The sequence below is a fragment of the Bidens hawaiensis genome, unplaced genomic scaffold (genome assembly GCF_021521415.1).
Source record: "Bidens hawaiensis isolate Kalapana, Puna unplaced genomic scaffold, B.hawaiensis_p1.1 tig00419464_1, whole genome shotgun sequence".
In the NCBI taxonomy this organism is placed as follows: Eukaryota; Viridiplantae; Streptophyta; class Magnoliopsida; order Asterales; family Asteraceae; genus Bidens; species Bidens hawaiensis.
Genome location: NW_027504872.1, coordinates 50,133 through 69,036, shown reverse-complemented (window position 1 = coordinate 69,036; position 18,904 = coordinate 50,133). Strand labels below are relative to the sequence as shown.

At 34.2% G+C, this 18,904-nt stretch overlaps 2 protein-coding genes across 2 annotated transcripts; both read right to left on the bottom strand.

The window, feature by feature from the left end:
- Nucleotides 1–1,297: 1,297 nt before the first annotated feature.
- On the bottom strand, nt 1,298–4,820 carry LOC143608957 (coatomer subunit epsilon-1-like). The gene is made up of 7 exons (XM_077083845.1): nt 4,569–4,820; nt 4,402–4,491; nt 2,807–2,958; nt 2,551–2,686; nt 2,313–2,468; nt 1,992–2,071; nt 1,298–1,504 (listed from the first exon to the last, which is right to left on the bottom strand). The coding sequence occupies exons 1-7, from the start codon at nt 4,734–4,736 to the stop codon at nt 1,411–1,413; spliced, it is 876 nt and encodes a 291-aa protein (XP_076939960.1). The 5' UTR covers nt 4,737–4,820; the 3' UTR covers nt 1,298–1,410.
- A 7,459-nt stretch (nt 4,821–12,279) lies between these two features.
- Nucleotides 12,280–16,790, bottom strand: LOC143608968 (BTB/POZ domain-containing protein At1g30440-like). Its single transcript, XM_077083851.1, has 4 exons — nt 16,250–16,790; nt 15,054–15,123; nt 13,632–14,843; nt 12,280–12,964 (listed from the first exon to the last, which is right to left on the bottom strand). Exons 1-4 carry the CDS (start codon nt 16,306–16,308, stop codon nt 12,362–12,364), a joined length of 1,944 nt encoding a protein of 647 aa, XP_076939966.1. The 5' UTR covers nt 16,309–16,790; the 3' UTR covers nt 12,280–12,361.
- Between the last annotated feature and the right edge of the window lie 2,114 nt (nt 16,791–18,904).

Below are 18,904 nucleotides of genomic sequence, written 5' to 3'. Positions count from 1 at the left end.
CCACACTCCCACACATTGGTTTGATGGGAATAACATAATTGGAGTGTTGATGAGACCGAAAGTTTTTGAGGAACAGTTGATGCAAAAGCTCATCAAAAAGTTCGGTGTTAGATGCAATTCACTTGTATAAATCACTCATACCATTTGTTGACAAGATTGTGCGCATTGTGTCTTTATCTTGAAATGAGCCAAACTCGAACTTACAAAATAACCCGTGATTATAATATTAGTCATTGATTAGACATTATAAAATTATTGACAAGATTGTTATGGGTCATGTTTTGTCTTGAAATGAGCCAAACTCGAACTTATAAAAATAGTCATCGATGATAACATCAATCATTGTTTAGACTAAATAAAAGTTTACAAGATTGATTTGGACAACTAAACTCCAACTTATATAAAGCCCATGATTATAGCCTTAAATCATTGTTTAGACTTATCTATAACGTATTTGTTTTGAAATGGACATTCTGAGGGTAAAATGGTGTGTTCCTCAACCAAGTGGTTGAAGGTTCAAATCCTGCGAAGTGCACTTGTGATTATTTTAGTAAAGTGCTAAGTTGAAAGTGTATGTATGCACGCTCTCCGGTCAAAAAAGAAAATTCAATAACGTATCTGACTTAAGCTCGGATTTTGTTGTGACCATTTACATATTTGAAATATTTTTTGTTAAAGAAACCACATTAATCCATATTTGAATTAAGGGATATTCGAGCTTTTCTATCCGAGCCCCCGACTGCTTCACAAATTCTTGTTGAGCTACTGAGCCAGGCTCGAGCTAATGAGCTAAGTCTAAAGAAAGTCAAGTGAGGTTGAGTTCAGACTTGGCTCAAACTTGTTTGCAATCCTAAAACCAAAAGAACGTTGAAAATTAGCACTGTCCACTTTTTAAATTTTATAGATTTAAACTAGTGCTTGACTGATGTAATCTGGGTCAAGACGTGAACCAGAACTCAATGCGGTCGGGCCTGGGCCGGTTAAGATCTAAGCATAAGCCGTGCTTCAGTCAAGTTAATGTTTTGATAAATGGATCTGATTTGGGCTTGATAACCCAACCGGGCCCAATATCTTTAAAATTAAAAAATAATAATCATTAGTTTTAAGCATTGCAGTATTACACAAATACACAGTGAAAAAATCATATAATTTTAACACATAGGCATACAGCTGGTGTGACATTCATAAAACTCTAGAATATCTATTATATATTTTTAGTCTTTTAACTGTTTCTCATTATAAAATTTGAATAAAACTCTGTCGAAACATAACACAATATATATTGAACACATAACTGCTAAACAGAAGTCTTTCAGAAAAAGTTCGTCGGATATAATACCGTTAACACTAAAAATGATCAATAAGACTTGAAAAGATGGAAAGAACAGTATCGCTAGTCACTTGCATTGATCAACCAACTGTTTGCAGGGCTCTATCAAAATTTTCTTCTGCAGTTAATCCCCGTTTGACCAACAGGTGTTCTGGATCGGACAGTTTCAACTGACTGCAAAGCAAACGAGTTATAGTACGTTAGGAACTAAACAGATATCATTTACGGGCCGGGGGGGTCCAGTCAAACTTTGAAAAAAAAATTAATACTTAATAGGTTGTGTATTACAAATCTATATTATTACAATAACACTTACTGTAGAAGGTCGTAGGCATTTAAATACCTTTACAATGGCTTTCAACCCATTTAACCCCGTCCAATCCGTTTTCAATTCAGTTCAAACATTCAACCCATTTGACCCGTTAAGATTAAAAAATATATATCAACTCATTCGACCATTTGTATCTAAAAGGTTGAAATTGCCACCTTTCTAATAACAAGATTTTGTTGTGTATCATAGTTTTGTTGACTAGAAAGCTAATCAGAAAGACAAGTCAAGAGAATTTAGCACTTTTTAAAAATTATTAAATAATGCATATATCCATTATCCTCATTTCTGTTCATAAAACTGATATCATTAAAGAATGTGCAATTTTCATACCTTAAAAACCGTGCAGAAGATTTCCCAAGATGAAGACTGCATACAACCAAATTAGCCAGTGTTTCACGGTCCTTTGCATCCTATATTTGTGCATCAAAAAATAACATCAGGGTTAGCTAACAAATCAAAACAGGTTCTCGTTGAGACAGGTCATTTTTAATACGAATCGAAAGAAGAAGCGTCGAGCCAGGATAGCCCGCAAAGCACGTCGTCAATTTACAAATACAGTTATAACGAATTACCAGAACAATAATAATCCAAATGTTGAATTAGATGACTTAAAGAGGTTGTACGCATTAAAAATAGACTTGTGAAATTTACCTTGTTTAGTGCTTCTAGTAAAAATGATTCAGCTTCATCAAAATTTCCCATGTGCATGCAGCATACAGCTTTCCCATTAAGTATTAAACTGGTCATCTGGTACTTCTCAGAGAAGTCCTGGAAGATAAGATATGCTTCCTGTATCTTTGAACCACCCTAATTCACCAAACAGTTTGAGAATTAATAATAGGAAAATACTAGATATTGTATAAGATGACCTAAAGAGAAGAATATGCACCACAGCCAAATTAAGCCATGCGGTTGCAAGCTGAGTCAGCGTGTGATCTTCGTCAATCTGTTGCATAACCCTCAACTGCTTCTCAGCATAATCTGATCGGTTCATCTTCAGGAAAATGTGAACATTCAATGCATATCTGGAAAGCACATAATGTATTAAGTCTATGGTTCTTGCATATAAAATGTATCATTTATAAGGGGCCGTTTAAACAAATAAGATATAGATAATTTTAGTAAAAGGCAAAGTAAGACTCAACAATTCCATGGTCCCTCCAGCATTTGTGTGTTTAAGAGCTTCATTGTAGTCTTGCTCATGCATGAATATGGTCCCTGCAATAAGCCTTAGTATTGGATTGTTCCCAATGGCAGCATCACCCAAATACTCTTTTAAACTTGAAATTGTGCTTTCCTGTAAAATTTAGAAACCAAATTATAATAAAACATTTGGTCCATTTGATCCGTTAAATAACAACGGAAGAACATGTACACTAAGGCCATTTATGCTCATCTTCATTAACAAACAGCTGATTCTTTCAGCTTTTGTAACCAATCCAATGTCATTTTATATATCAGATTATCATCAATAATGCAGTTTATACATTTCACCATTTCAGTGACATTCTAGATATAAATTTTCCTTTTGTTTAATATTATACAACCCCTAACTCCATAATTAAACTTTCAACAGAAGTTGCAAGTTTAGTGGAATCTAAAAATGAAAACCATTGCAATTTCCATGGAAGACAAGAAGCACATTTTATATGTTCTGTTATGGTTGCAAAAGTCGCTAAGCGCAGCCAGGTCGGTTGACTAGGGAGTTGCGAGTACTCGGCCTATTTGAACATTGTAAATTGTAAAAAAAAAAATTTAAGGAAATTTTATATGTCAAATATCATAAGTTTAGTAATACTGATAACCAAATGCTTGAATATCAATATAAATCAAAAAAATCATGCTCAAATACTAAAGTATTTCAAAAGTTTTAAATCAATATTATAGACATGAACCAAATCCTCATTGAATTTGATTTTTCCATTAGAAGGGGCTCGCACATGTTCTGCAGTACCCCCTGTGAATACTCCGCCATTTTTGTTACCGAGAGATATATTGGCAGCCGCGGATCGTTTGATTCGAAGAACCTATCCAATTTTTACAGTGCGATGGTTGGCTGTTCACGGCCTAGCTGTACCTACCGTTTCTTCCAGGGTATCTCCGAGAAAAACAACGAAAATTGATGATAAACAGCAAAAATCAGTAAAATATATGAAAAACAGTGAAAATCAGTAAAACTACGCGAAAAAACAGCAAAAATCCTACTAGTCCGAATTGGACCAAGTAGCTCCAGCTTTGACCGAGTACGAGTAATGTTGGTCGAGTTGACGAAACTTGCCTCGGCACCCTACCGAGCACCGAGTATTCAGCCGCCTATATCGATTTTTACAATATCCTTTTGTTTCAAGGTGATGTTGTCCCTTATATTCATGTTATATTCCTAATTAGAGGTGAGATCCAGTACAATGAATAACCTACTAAACATACAAATAAGTATCGGAAAATAATTACTCTATTGTTAACGTAATTACTCTAGTTATTTGTACGAGCGTTAAGAGGTGTGTATATTTGATCCTAACACTACCTAATTAACTATCAAAAAATTAAGTATCAGACTAACTGCAGTGACTAACTATACCTAATTAGAGTGAGATCCGATACAAATGAATTAACCTAACCTAATGAACGATACAAATAACTAGAGTAATTATTATTACTTTACACTAATATAATAACAATAATTACACTAGTTATTTGTACAATTTTCACAAATAATAATATAAATCATAGGAAGCTTCACCTTATTATCGGAACTGAACAGATACAACGCGAGCAGCTTCACAGCTTGTAGAGGCGTTGCCGCAGACGAGTCAATTTCGTTAATCACAAGCTATCAAATCAATTAACCAAATCAATTGAGTAAACGAGTGAATAATAATAATAATAATATATAACGGAATCAGGTACCTGATAGCTTCCGAGTGCGATGTAGGATCTGTAGACGAGGCAATCGCGTTCGATGACGTCATCTTCCGATAGGTTAGGTATGTCACTGGTGTTGATGGCGGCTTGGTATGCGCCTAAGTAGAAGTTGTTACGTAGATTGAATAACACGTCTGGTGCGGTGGTCGCCATGGTTGGTTTATTGGATCTGGATCGGAGATCAGAGATATGTTGTTAACAGAGATGAAAGATGTGCGAAAGAAACTTTTACTATTTATTTCATGTCACTCAAACAATATTATTATTATTATTATTATTTTTATTTTCGGTTTCCGGTTTAACGATTTGAATCAATAAATGTGACTTGGAAAATATGTTAGATATAACTCGGATATACTTAAAATTGTATAAGCTGAATGTGGCTCGTGTTAACACGTGGTTTAAACTGATGTACATGCTGGAGCGTGTTTAAGTGGCTTAATTAAGAGGATAAGTTTTATCGAACGTTTCAGTTGGATAATTCTGTTGGCAAGATCAAAGCTATGCAATTGTTTATCTTGAATTTTCTTTGACGAATCTTCTGGTACGGAAACCCAAAGCTACCTTCTCAAACGTGCCGGTCGTCAGGCTAATATCCGGATCAAATGGCCCATTAAATGAAAGCACTACATGCAAGCCCATGGATAGTGCTACGTCATAAATGAGTAATATATGTAGATCGGATGTAAATGGATGTAATCAAGTTGTAAAATCCCGATTAAGCAATCAGCAGCCCACCGACTAGTCGTCGATTAATCGCTATTTGTTCAAAATCGGTCAAAACTCAAAATTGAAAAAATATATATATATATTTAAAAATTTGATAGTCCGATAATCGCTAGTCGCTACCCAACCGTCTGACTAGTGCCTATCAATTTCTAGGTTAAACAATTTGTGATGATTAAGTTAAATGAGTTATAAACAAATAGAGCTTATACAAATTATTTTTATAATAGTTTAATCTTTGGAAACTTTGATTCTTTGAAGTTGTGATTATGAATTCCTTCTATATACAAAATCTCCATCTTACAGTTTACAACTTTATATGGACCTCCGGTTCTTAAACTAATAAACAAATTCACTTAGCCAAAACTAATATCACTATATCTAATCTAAGGTAATGCACCACCATTGGAAGGATGAGTTGGGGATCAAGTCTAACAAAGGATTGGACACAATACTTGTCTAAATTATATAGAAAGATGTTAAATTGTTAATAAAACAAGTTTTAGGATGTTCATATAATAAGATTTTAAAATAAAAAATTTGGATTTGGAAACTGAAATTTTCCCCCAAATAATAAGATGAAATATTAAAAATAATACAAAAACCAAACAAATTTACTTTGTACCTCTAAGCTCATGTTTCCTATAACATACGTTGACCACACAACATTTAAAGTCAAAATACAATTAATAAGCGCTATTAAGCATACAAAGTTTTTGTGATGCGTGTGTGCATGCTTCTAATGAGAGTTTTGGCAATCCACGAGTTTGCAGAGTTGTTCTTTATCTGATTCTGCTAGCCATGGATGAGACTGCATTTGTGAAATTAAAAAGGATCAGAATGGACCGTTATACCCATTGAAATACATGTCTTGTAATGTTAAACGGAGGGCGCAATGCAATTTTTTACGTACTAATAATAATTAATTATATCCCCTCACAACATTTTCATATGAAGGGACTATTTTACTCTTAAGTGGTAACAAGGATGGTAAAAGTTGTCTAAGGGTGAAATGGCCCATTCATATGGTTTTAAGTCAAGTAGTCAATCCAACATGTTTCGACACATATTAATATGTCTCTTCTAAATCAATGTTTTGAAAGATACATATTATTATTGGATCAATATATTTTTCTAATCATATATATAACTGTTTAGAAAAAAAAAATAAACTTTGGATGTTTAGATATATAATAGGGTTGATTTGTAAATATAAGTTAATTCTATCCAACACACAACATTTGGACTATTTTACCCTTAACTGGTAACAAGGATGGTAAAAGTAGTCTTTTAAGGGTAAAAATAGTTCAGTCATATGTGTTTAGTCAATCTAACCCGTTTCAACATAAAGTTTGTTACCTTCATATATATGTCAATTGCACGATACAATGCCATCCATCAGTCTAGCAAACTCGGGAACCACCTCAGCTAGAGACGTAAACTTCTGAAGCTTTAAAGTAACATCAGGTGCAACTTCCGCCAAAATGTCAATTAGCTTAGCCACCATAGTTACATGTGTCAAAGACGATGAATCCAACAACCGTTCATCCTCAAGTATATTTTTAATACTCATTTTCATTTAAATAATACGTTTTTATGCATTTATCATTATTTTTTCTCTCTCTACTCACAACCACTTTTCAAAAAGTACTAAAAAATCTATAGAGAACTTTCAAATATACAGATTAATCACTGTATTTTCTCTCACAGCACCGTAAACCACTCCATAAAAACCACTCACGAAAAGTAGTTGATGAGATGGAAATGTTCTAAAGCCACTTAAACAGTAGTAAAAAAACCATTAAATCACCAAAATCAAGCATCATCATCATCATCGTACTCAGTATATCCCATGAATAGCAAAGCTATGGTAGGGTCTGAGGAGGGTAAGATGTAGACAGCCTTACCTCTACCCCATAAGGATAGAGAGGCTGCTTCCGGTGAGACCCCCGGCTCGATAGTAGTTTTGCATCAAGCCTTGGACATAAGGCACATAGCACTCAATCATCGGGACCGGCTGATCGGTGCATGTACCCTTGTCTATCGGCTATCAACGCCACTACATGATGCCTGATTAACCGTCCGTCACTTTTAACGTTATTTTCACGAGATTAGTAAAATAACGTCAAAATTAGTGCAATTTCACTTTTGCCCACCCGAGGGTTCACACATATATACATCATATGTGCGCACCGCAAGCAGGGCTAACACCAAAATCAAGCATGTTAACTAAATTTGAGGGCAGGTGATGGCCTGGGGTGGCCTAACACTGCTATTAATCACCCTTGTGCACACCTTTAACACCAATGCAATGGGTGGTTTCCTTTTAGTTGTATCGTTCGTATCTTTGGTGTTGGGTGTCTTTGCCCACGTGGGAGTGGTGCCAAAAGCCACTACTCTGAAGCCAACTTGGGTCATTGATGGCGTCAACATCACGCACAGACTCATACTCTTTTCTATTATCATTGTTGCAATAGACATGGTCATGGTGTATGTCACCGTGTTTAAGATAGGTCGTATGCCACTTCCTCTTACTTAAACCTGGTGTGGGTATTCTCAATATTGAAATACCAATTGCCTCCAAATCATTATTAAACAGGAGAAAGTGGCAGACAGCCTATCTTAAATCCTTTGACATACACCGTGACCACGTCTATTGCAGCAACGATAATCGATAATAGTATGAGTCCGTACGTGATGTTGACACCATCAATGACCCGAGTTGGCTTCGGAGTAGGGCCTTTTGACACGACTCTTACATGGGCAAAGAAGCCCAGCACCAAAGACACGAATGATTCAACTAGAAGTAAACAACTCATTATATTGGTATTAAACGTAACACAAAAAAGGGTAATTAATAGCAGGGAGAAATCACCCCAAGACATCACCCTGCTCTTTAATTTCGTTAGCATGGAAGAGTTTTTTTTAGTGATGTGCACACCCCCTAACTTATTCTATAAATAGTTGAGTTGCTAAGCGGAAAAATGGTCCCTTTTTTAGTTCTGATAAAAACTTTATACAACCTTTAGTTTGATTATACCTTTAAAATACGTCTTAAGATTTTCATTTCAATTTGTTCCAAATATATAAATAGTGATCTTCGACAAATTTATTTTACCACTTATATTTCAATGATTGAAATAAATATATTAAAAGCTAAAATTAACCCTATGCACAGTTATAGTGTAAGCAGTGTTGTAAAAATCGCTAGTCGAACGGTGGGGTGGAGACTAGCGACTAATCGAGATTAATCGAGTTATTATTATTATTATTATTATTATTATTATAGTTCAAAAAGCACTTAAATCCAATAATCAGGAATTATCAGATCAGGCTTTAATGCATAATTTTCAATTTTCTATATACATGGACACATTTTTATATGTAATTTTCAGTTTTATACATACATGAACACATTTTGGCCGGAAATTGGCTTGAATCTTGCCGGAAACCGTTGGTTTTTTATGGAATCTCGCAGGAACCGGTAATTTTGGTCAGAATCTCACCGGAAACCGCTAATTTTGGTTATAATCTCGCCGGAAACAGTCAATTTTGGCCGGATTTGACCATTAACCGATTAATTGACGACTAGCCCAAAATTAATTAGTGAAATAGGGACTAGCGATTAATCGAGGATTAATCGACGCATAACCTGGATTTTTGCAACACTAAGTGTAATGCTTACATGCTAGATTAGAGTACTCAAGGTACACACCTTTGCACGTCAAACACTAAGTGTAAGGCTTACATACTAGATTAGAGTACTCAAGGTACACACCTTTGCACGTCAATGTGAGTTTGATAGCAACTTGGATTCCTCGTCCGCCCCGTTGACTTCCAAATATTTAACTTGTTTTTAGAAAACTAAATAAATCATGTGCAGCCCTTCCTGCGTAGCTGTTTTCATTGGATGATTTTACCTGCTAAACGACCACATTTTCTTTTGCTTTAAAATTCTGCATAAAATGCTCTACAAGGTTTCCAAACATGTAAAGAACACAAAAAACAGACACTCTGTTGATTTTATATGATTTTATTAAAACAACCTATAACTAGTGTAAAAGTAGCAAAAATCATGTTTATGCTTCCTCCATTATTTAACTCTTTTTCATAACTCAAACCCAAAATTAACACTTGTATTATGTTAGAAACATCAAACCTGGTAATTATGAACCAAAAGATATTAAAATCCATTCAAGAGTCATTTAGCCACATGTTCATTAAATCATTCAAAAATCTAAAATTACTTAGAACCTTAGTTTTATGATTCATCCATGAGTAAATTAAACAATGAAATTTATGGCATATTATAAACATAAAGCATGAAGTTTCTATACTAAACAACATTATATAAAACTTAATTCTATGGAATTAAAACTGAATCCATAAATTCATGGTGATTGATAAAGATGATAAAACTTACCGAAATCTCGATAGGAATAGTGTGATTATGGTTTGAGTGGTGGATTGTTTGAAAACTATGTCCTTCTACTTCTTTAAATAACAACAAAACTTTAAGCTTTTAATATTTGCACGTAACATACCAAAGACATCTCTATTTTAATTCCTTCAACTTGTAATATAAAGTTTAAAAAACTTATAAATTATAACTCATGTAAAATATAAAATAATATTCTACTTCAACAGCTACTTTATTTAATAATTTGAGATGTTACATGATGATACTATATTTAATTATTTATATATAAAAAAAAGTTGTGTTTACATCAAAACAAAAGGTAAAGAGATAACAAATTGTGTTATTAGTCATTTTTGAATGGCAAAAACCCATTTTTTTAGAAACCGCATTAATAGAACTTGGACATAATGGACTCGGCTAATTAGATCCACAACTTAATTCAGACACAAAGACACCAAAAGTATCAAATGCAAAAAGTATAAATACATGTTAGTTGTCAAGACACGTTTTCTCGTGTTTAGTCATCTTACATAAAACAACTTTTAGAGTAACCTGACCAGTGAAACCACTACTCCACAAGCCCACCAAAGAAAAACCCATGTTAGATCCACACAAAACGCGTACAGCTCCTCCTTTCACAAACCAGTTATATACGTACGCATATGCATTACATGTATTTTATAATAATAAATAACCGTAGGTTCTACGTTTAAAATCTATAACACACACTCCATATTATTTAATGTGGTTAAATGTTATGTATAGGTTTATATAGATAAACCGGTTTTATAAGCTAATCCCCCACGTACTCAGTTATATGTTTTCGTCCAAGCTTCGCCATTGATTATATCTATTCCAAAAGTAAATGAATTCATAAATTATCGCCTCCCTCAGTCACTTGTCGTGTTGTGAGTATACTGAATCATTTCACTTCACTTCAAGTGGGGGCTCGGGCTTGAATATAAGCGTGTTAGTTTCGCTTAACTTATTTATTTTAACAAGCTGGATTTTTAAGCTCAAGCTCTGCCAAACAAAAAAAACCCGAGCCAACTCGTTTTTTCTTATAATTTTAATAAAAGTAATACTTTATGACATATATAAAAAATGCACACTCAAAATCTAATAAATAAGTTGCGTATAAAATTACAATTTCACCTAACCATCAATTTTTGTTAAGTACCACTTATTAAGACGTCTCTGCATCCACATACACTGTCCAACCAATCTTCCATTACCTTAAGCAGATCACAAGATAATAAATTTTTTGTATTTTTATCTTTTTAATATGTTATTGAAAATCGGATATACTTAAAATCGTATAAACTGGATATGACCTGTGTAACAAGTGATCTAAATTGATGCACATGTTGGAGCGTGCTTTAATGGCTTAATTAGGATAATATATTTTTTTTATCAAACGTTTGAATTGAATCATTGGCCCATCCTCTTGGTGTGGATACCCAAACCTACCTTCTCAAGCCCATGGATGCATCTACATCATAAATACGTCTATCAGGTGTAAATGAATTTTAATCATTGTTAGTTTGTTACAACCCATCTATCATGCAAGAAAAGAACAACAGAGTTCGCGTTGACTCTATATATTATTATGATGATAAATCAATGTATTAAGACGCCAATCTTAGATCTTATGTTGGTTCGATACGTTCACATTTGAAAACTTTTAATGAAGCATCTAAGATTGAGTTATGCATCATAAGTTGTACATTATAACACTTGGATTATGCATCATAAGTTGTACATTATAACACTTATTATGGACATGGAACTCTTAAAGCAATAAACAACAAATTCACTTAGCCAAAGCGAATATCATTTATATAATTACATTTACAAGTCAGTTATGCATCATAAGTTGTATATCATGAAGTTATAGCTGTATTATCTTTTTATTTGACCAAATTATTCACCATCTTCTCTCTATTTAACTTTTATTTTCACAGCCGTCCAAATCATTTGTATTTTATGTCATCCAGTTGGACCAGTCTGGAAAAAACCTTCCACCACCGTGACGTTGCCTTTTCACCATTTTCAGACCACCCTCTGTCTTCCTTGTCGTCATCACTTTTGCACCATTCTCAAACCACCCTCGGTCTTCCTTGCCGTCGTCAATAAAGAAGTATTGTACACATGACTTGTCTAAGGCTATGTGTAGTAGAGAGGCTACAAAAAGAGACGATTTGTATCATATGATGCCCAGTCAGCAAATAGTGAGTTTTTGTTTTAGGGATGTAATGGTGTTATAGCCCTATATATATATATATATATATATATATATATATGCACACCAAAAGAATATAATAATAATAATATTATTCAAACATGCGCAAGCGACAAAAATTAGTCCCCCCCCTATCACCCCATTTGCCTCCGCGGGGTGGGGGGGTGTTCCAAGCCAAAAGCGCCCTTCACTTCTCGCCCAATACACATAGCCTAATATATATAGAATGACATTAACAAAAACAAGTTTTTGGATGTTCGTATAACAAGACTAAACCAAACAAATTTACTTTTTACCTCCTGCCACACAATATTTAAAGTCAAAAACATAATAAACAAGGGCTAATAAACATACAAATATTTTTCAAACTCAACATTTTATTTTCCAATTTTACCCTTCCCATGACAAATCTTTCTTGTGCTTTTGTTCTTTCCCTCTACTCTTCACAAGCTTCCCACTTGCATTATTATTATTATTATTATTATTATTATTATTATTATTATCTTGCTTACTAACACTTCCCTCTTGTGCACTACACATTTGAGACTTAAGTTTAAACCCGAACTTCTTCGACACGCTACTCCACGCACCACCGCCACCGCCACCGCCCTTAACCCGACCCAGTTTCTCAATCTCCTGTTTCATATCCGAACACTCCTTTTCAAGCTCAGACACCCTCATTCGCATACTATCCATACCGACTTTCAAAACTTGATTCTCTCTAACAGCCGTGTTCCAACCGCCGTCCTGTGAGGCTGCACCTAACCCGCTTCTGAACTGTCGTGACCCGTCTGCAAGATTGTCTGAGACCAAGAAACAACCGGCTATCGAGGTCCTGAGCTGCAACTGCTCAAAGAAAAGAACTTGGACTATGATTCTTAATGGTAGTCGTTCGTTTTGTGCTGCGTGTGTGCACGCTTCTAATGAGAGTTTTTGGCAGTCCATGAGCCTGCAGAGTTGTTCTTTATCCGATTCTGCTAGCCACGGATGAGACTGCATTTGTGAAATTAACAAGAAATATAAATGACCGTTATACCCTTCCAAATACCTGTCTTGTAATGTATCTCCTATGAAAATTCTAAATTTATTTTTGGCAAGTTTTTAAACTAAAGTTATTTTTGCTATAGATAAGAATTTCAAGTGAATGGACTATTTTACCCTTAAGTGGTAACAAAGAAGGCAAAAGTAATCCAAGGGTAAAATAGTCCATTCATATGTGTTTCAGGCCAACCCAACCTGTTTAAACACGTATCGATAAGTCCGTCCTAATTAATTTTAATGTGATTTACAGATTATTAATGGATTAATATATTTTTCTAATCATATTTAACACACTAACTATTTAAAAAAAATTAACTCAGGATATCATATATCTAATTAATAACAAACATTTTAATCAAGAGGGCTGATTTGTATATAACAGTTGCATCCATGCACAAAAATTTCATATGAATGGACTATTTTACCCTTTAAGTGGTAACAACAATGGTAAAAGTATAACTTCAAGGGTAAAATAGTCCATTTATATCCCTCCTAAATCACTTTTATTGAAAAATATACATTACTATTAAATTTATTATTTTTAAGCATATTTGACACAGTAAATATCTTATAAAATAATTTACTCGATTGGCTCGTTTTCCAATCATAAGTTTGTTACCTTCAAATAAATGTCAATTGCACGATACAACCCATCATCCATCGGTCTAGCATACTCGGGAACAGCCTCAGCAAGAGACATAAACTTCGGAAGCTTTAAATTAACATCGGTTGCAACTTCCGCCAAAAAACCATCAATCAGCTTAGCCACCATAGTGACAGGTGTCAAAGACGGTGAGCCCAACAACCGTTCATCCTCAATAGAACAAGGAGACGCGCCACCCGTTGCCTGGTCAATAGCCATAAAATGCTCAACCATCCGCAACACACACTCAATATTATACAAAGTCTCCATCGAGTAAGAAAAGCTCGGCATTAATAAATCTTCAAGGGTCGCCTGATCAAGCTGCATCCCGATTCTTTTCTCCAAATTCAACACGCAAGACGGGTCGGCCCGAAGAATCAAAGCGGTCCGTAAAAGCCCGAATAAAAACTTAGTTGAAACGAGCCCTTTTTGCATCGGAAGTAAACGGTCGATTTCCTCGAGTAAAATCTTTTGGTCTTCTTCCGGTGGCGGATCGATGGCGGCCCCCATCTGTGCACTTTTCCGACGACTTAACCCGGGTAAATACTTTTTCGCGTAATACTCGAGAGAACCCGCGATGATTTCTTGTTTAATCCCGCGGGCTTCCATTGCCAAAACCAACCTTTTGTAAAGAGGTAAAGTCAAAGACGAAACGTCATCAAACCACCAATCCGAGCTCAGGTTTAACGGCCGGGCCCCGGTGCTTATACCGTTCCACAACAAACTACCTCCTGGGCTCTGCATGGGCCCGCCGTGGTCAACCATGGGCCAACCGAACAAATTCGGGTCGGTGCTCGCCTTGACCGCTAACGACTCGATACACCGTTTCGTAATGTTGAGAGTTTCGGCGTGGGGGATAATCTTTTCGTCGGCACATGTTTGGAGGGACTTTAAAGAATCTTTCCAGTTCTTAAGAACAACTTGATTGAAAAAGATTTCGGTTTGGGAAATTAAGTTATCTTCGCCGTATTGTTCCGTCATTTCTAGATGCTCGGCGGCACATCGGAGGTTTACTACGTTTGAAGCGGTGATTTCGTGTTTTACACCGTAACAGAACTTAGCAACTAGTTCGAATGTTTTGGCCCCACCAGGAATGTCTTTTAGGTTTATGGTACAATCTGTATCTCCTTTCTCGGATGCATCTGCTATCAGTTTTTCCATAACACCGCTTCTCGAAAGCAAAGGAAACTGAAAAAAAAAAATTATTAAGGTTTTGAACACTCTTGTTTTGCATCTTCTTAAAGTCAAATTTTCATTGACTAAAAAATATAATTTCTTTATATTGATTTCACACTTTCAACAAAACCTTTATGATATATAAATTGTTTGCTCCCCTAAGTCAAAGTCAATGTCAAAGTATGTTCACTAATAGAGAACAGAAGAAACAGTCAACTTTACCTTATGGAGATGGAAAGCCATATCCTCCACTTCAACGACAATATCACTTGGAAGACTGGTTGTGCAAAACCTACAATAACAATCATAGTCAAACATTCAAACGATAAGTAAAATCACAAATTCGCCTTGACAATATATATACGACAGCAAGAAAAAGTCATGTATAGCAAATAATAACTCAAATGCACCAAACAGATCGACTGCCAAAAGAAATCAAAACTACAAACATGAAATAGCAAAGCATCTTATAGTCATTGGTCTATGAAGAGTCAAAACATATATACATTTTGAACTTTTGAGGTCCAGTGTTGACTTTAACTTCAATATTGATACGACTTCTTAAAATTCCTTGACATTTAACCTTCAAAATCAACTTAAAATACTGAAGAAACTCACAGTAAGAAAACTTTAATTCAACTAACTTTCTGTTGCAATAAAAGACAAGAACAGACGTACCCTTTTGACTTTCAAGGTCAAAACCATTACTTTTAAACTCTATTGATAAAACAAGTTCTTTAAATTTTAAAAAGCACAATATAGAGCTGCAAGAATGTGATGTAAACTTTAGAAAAACACCCCTCAATTCAACCTCTTTGACATAACAAAACCTCACTTTGACTTTTCAGGTCAAACACATAACTTTTTCACTCAACATTGATTTAGACCCTATATATCTCTAATCATTATTAAAAAAACATTTTTAAATAAAAACATGATTTTAAACCTTTCAAGAACACAAATTTGATGCTAAAACTTAGCATTGATTTAGACCCTCTATAACACTAATCATTATCAAAAAATTAATAATAAAAAAAAATGATTTTAAACCTTTCAAGAGCACAAATTTGATGCTAACACTTAACATTGATTTAGACCCTCTATAACACCAATCATTATTAAAAAATTAATAATAATTAAATAAAACATAAAAAAATAAAAACATGATTAAAACCTTTCAATAACACAAATTTGATGCTAAAACTTAACATTGATTAGACCCTCTATAACTCCAATCATTATAAAAAAAAACATGATTTATAACTTTTCAAGAACACAAATTTGATGCTAAACTTGAAAAAAAAACCTATATTGGCTACAGATGCATATACACACACATACATATACAATTAGTTATATCAATCTGCATTCACCAGATCAGAAACAATAACATATTTTACAAAGATTAAACAACATACCAAGCTTGCCCTTGTTTCTGGAAAGCATCTGCTTTAGATCCCAGCTTCATACAAGCCATTTTCACCACTCAATGCTCCACTTCAAGTCTCAAAAAAAACCCCAAATTAACCTCCAAGAACCCTAATTTTGGACCAAATTACCCCAACCCCAAATGCAGCATCAATCAATAAATCAAGAAAACCAAGACCCAGTTGTAAAAATGAAAACTTTAGGTCAACCACCCACTTGCAGCAGCTATTATTAATGTTTGTGAAATATAATAAGTTGTATATAACCTACTATACTACTACCCACCACAAGATTCCAAGAAATGAACCCTAAAATAGCTGCAAGAATTAAGGGGTCAAAGAGGTTCGCACGTGGTGGGTGTTTGCGGCTAAATTACACAACATAATCAATGATTTGTTTAACCCAAGACTACCTTTATTTCTGTTTTGTGAATAACTAGAAACGTGGGGTCGGTTTATGGGTAACCTACTCATTACTAGTTTCTTGAACTAGGTGAATTTTTATAAATAATGGTAGCATGGTGTGTTTAGCAATTATTAATGGTCAACAATTGAAATGGGTTAGGTTATGTGTTCAGAATTGGGGATACAAAATATGACGACTTATATTATGTAACGGTCAATTAATAAATAGTGAGTTGTTTTAATGGTGTTATTGGCTCATACATATATATATATATATATATATATCAATAAAATGTTGACACATAAAATTGTTTTATATTTAAAATAAAGGATAGGTTGGTAAATTTAACAATCCATTAAAATTTAAAAAAACTGGTTTCTTTTCCTATATTTATGGGATTACTAGAAGACTATTGTTTTCATACTCTAATATATAGTTAAAGTTATAACCGTAAACCCATCTTAAATTTTGTTTACGTGACGACGCTAGTATGAATTCGATAATGGATGGCGAAAATGGTAAATATATTATTTAATGTTTGTTTGCGATTTGCCATTGTTATCACTAATTAATATTTGCGAAGACATACAAAGTTGCTTTTGAATTCCGATCGGGGTCTAGGGTTATTAAAAAAAAACACAAATACTGTTTTCCATTAAATATGTTGATATTGTTAAAGGGTTATTTTAATATTATTTTCATTTGACCTTATTATTTAAGCTGGCATCGTTGGGGTATTTTTAGTTTGGTACTTTATAATTTAAACAAATGAAAAAATATATTATGTTAATTTTTAATGAATGTCGACGGCAATTGAATTTATGGTGTGTGTGTTTTTTTGCTTGATATAATCATGTTATTTCCATGTTACAGTGCAACAGGGAATTTGTGTTTGTTCATATAAAGATTAAAGTTAACATACATAAAACGATATATTATGAAAAGATTAATTAAAATAAATGGTTGTTCTATAAATTAAATGGACAAAAATGCCCCCAAGAAAATCCATGAAAAGATTTAAGTTAAGAAACACCATGCTTTTTTAATGGTTTCTAATCTAAGCCTTTAGATTAATCAATCTAATGGTCTATATTTATTCCTATCATTCTTAGAAAACAATCTATTTTTACCATAACTTTATCCTATATATATGTGTGTGTATGTGTGTATTACACATGCATTTGAATATAATAATAATTTCCAAACAACATTAACAGGCGACAAATACATATCACCCTTCCCCTACTTATCGCCCGCTTATAACCCGGGGCGGTTTTCCTCTCCATCATCACCCCCCTAAAATCGCCCCACTACGCATAGCCTTGCTAACTAAATTCATCATATCGAGATATACTCGTCTTTTGATCCAGGGGAAACTTTCACTTAAAAGCAACGTCAAGGAACACTCGCCCCAAGGCACGACGGTGCGGTAAGATAAAACTCATTTTAGTTCAAGGATCAACATAGTGAACGTCACCTACTCGCCTAGTCTCCGGTTGTGAAGCTTGGACGAAACGTCGAGGGGCGGACAGAAATACGTATAAAATTTTTCATAACCATTAGGGGGCGGGTTCAATTTTTTTAACGAAAAAAAGTAAATTTACACTAAATATAAAACTTTTGGAATAAAATATAACATTTTTATAACTGTCGATGCGACGGGCTCAAATTTTCAAACAAAAACAAGTAAACTTATACTGGTGTAAAAAACAGAGGGGGCCAGAGCATCCTCTGCCCCTAACTATGTTTCGCTAATGCTAGTCTTTCATCATCACATGTCAAACTAAATGATGAGAGTATAAATCAAACCTATGTCAGAATACCAAGCTCATTGGCCAGGTTTATGCTTAAATAAATGGGAGTTGTGTTATATAAAACTTTTTATTAGCCAAAATTCATTTCAAAATTGATAAAACAACTACGGTGAGTTTGGGTCCAGATAGGCCATGTGTGGTTGCTTGTTTACACATTAATTATTAATGAAGTTATTATTATATTGTACTGTTGTGTGTTGTACATCACCTATCATATCTTGGGTTACCCTTTTAATCTTTGATTATATATACACAAATGAATAAACTTTGAAATTTTATTCTAATATGACAAAAAAATGACAAACCACTTTGCATCAACTAAACTAGTTGACTCATTGACTAGTTGACTCGTTGACTCGTTCCATATTGACAACCAATTTGCATCATAGTGTCGTAATTGATACATACTATGAGGGTAGGGTCGGA

Bases quoted from the DNA above. Each gene is read 5' to 3' on its own strand.
- LOC143608957 (XM_077083845.1), bottom strand. From the start codon at position 4,736: ATGGCGACCACCGCACCAGACGTGTTATTCAATCTACGTAACAACTTC. The intron at 4,492-4,568 runs GTACCTGATTCC...TTGATTTGATAG, and splicing joins TCGCACTCGGAAGCTATCAG to CTTGTGATTAACGAAATTGA. The intron at 2,469-2,550 runs GTGCATATTCTT...TTGGTGAATTAG, and splicing joins CATGGCTTAATTTGGCTGTG to GGTGGTTCAAAGATACAGGA.
- LOC143608968 (XM_077083851.1), bottom strand. From the start codon at position 16,308: ATGGCTTGTATGAAGCTGGGATCTAAAGCAGATGCTTTCCAGAAACAA. The intron at 14,844-15,053 runs GTAAAGTTGACT...TTTTTTTTTCAG, and splicing joins TGGCTTTCCATCTCCATAAG to TTTCCTTTGCTTTCGAGAAG. The intron at 12,965-13,631 runs GTAACAAACTTA...TCACAAATGCAG, and splicing joins CAATTGACATTTATTTGAAG to TCTCATCCGTGGCTAGCAGA.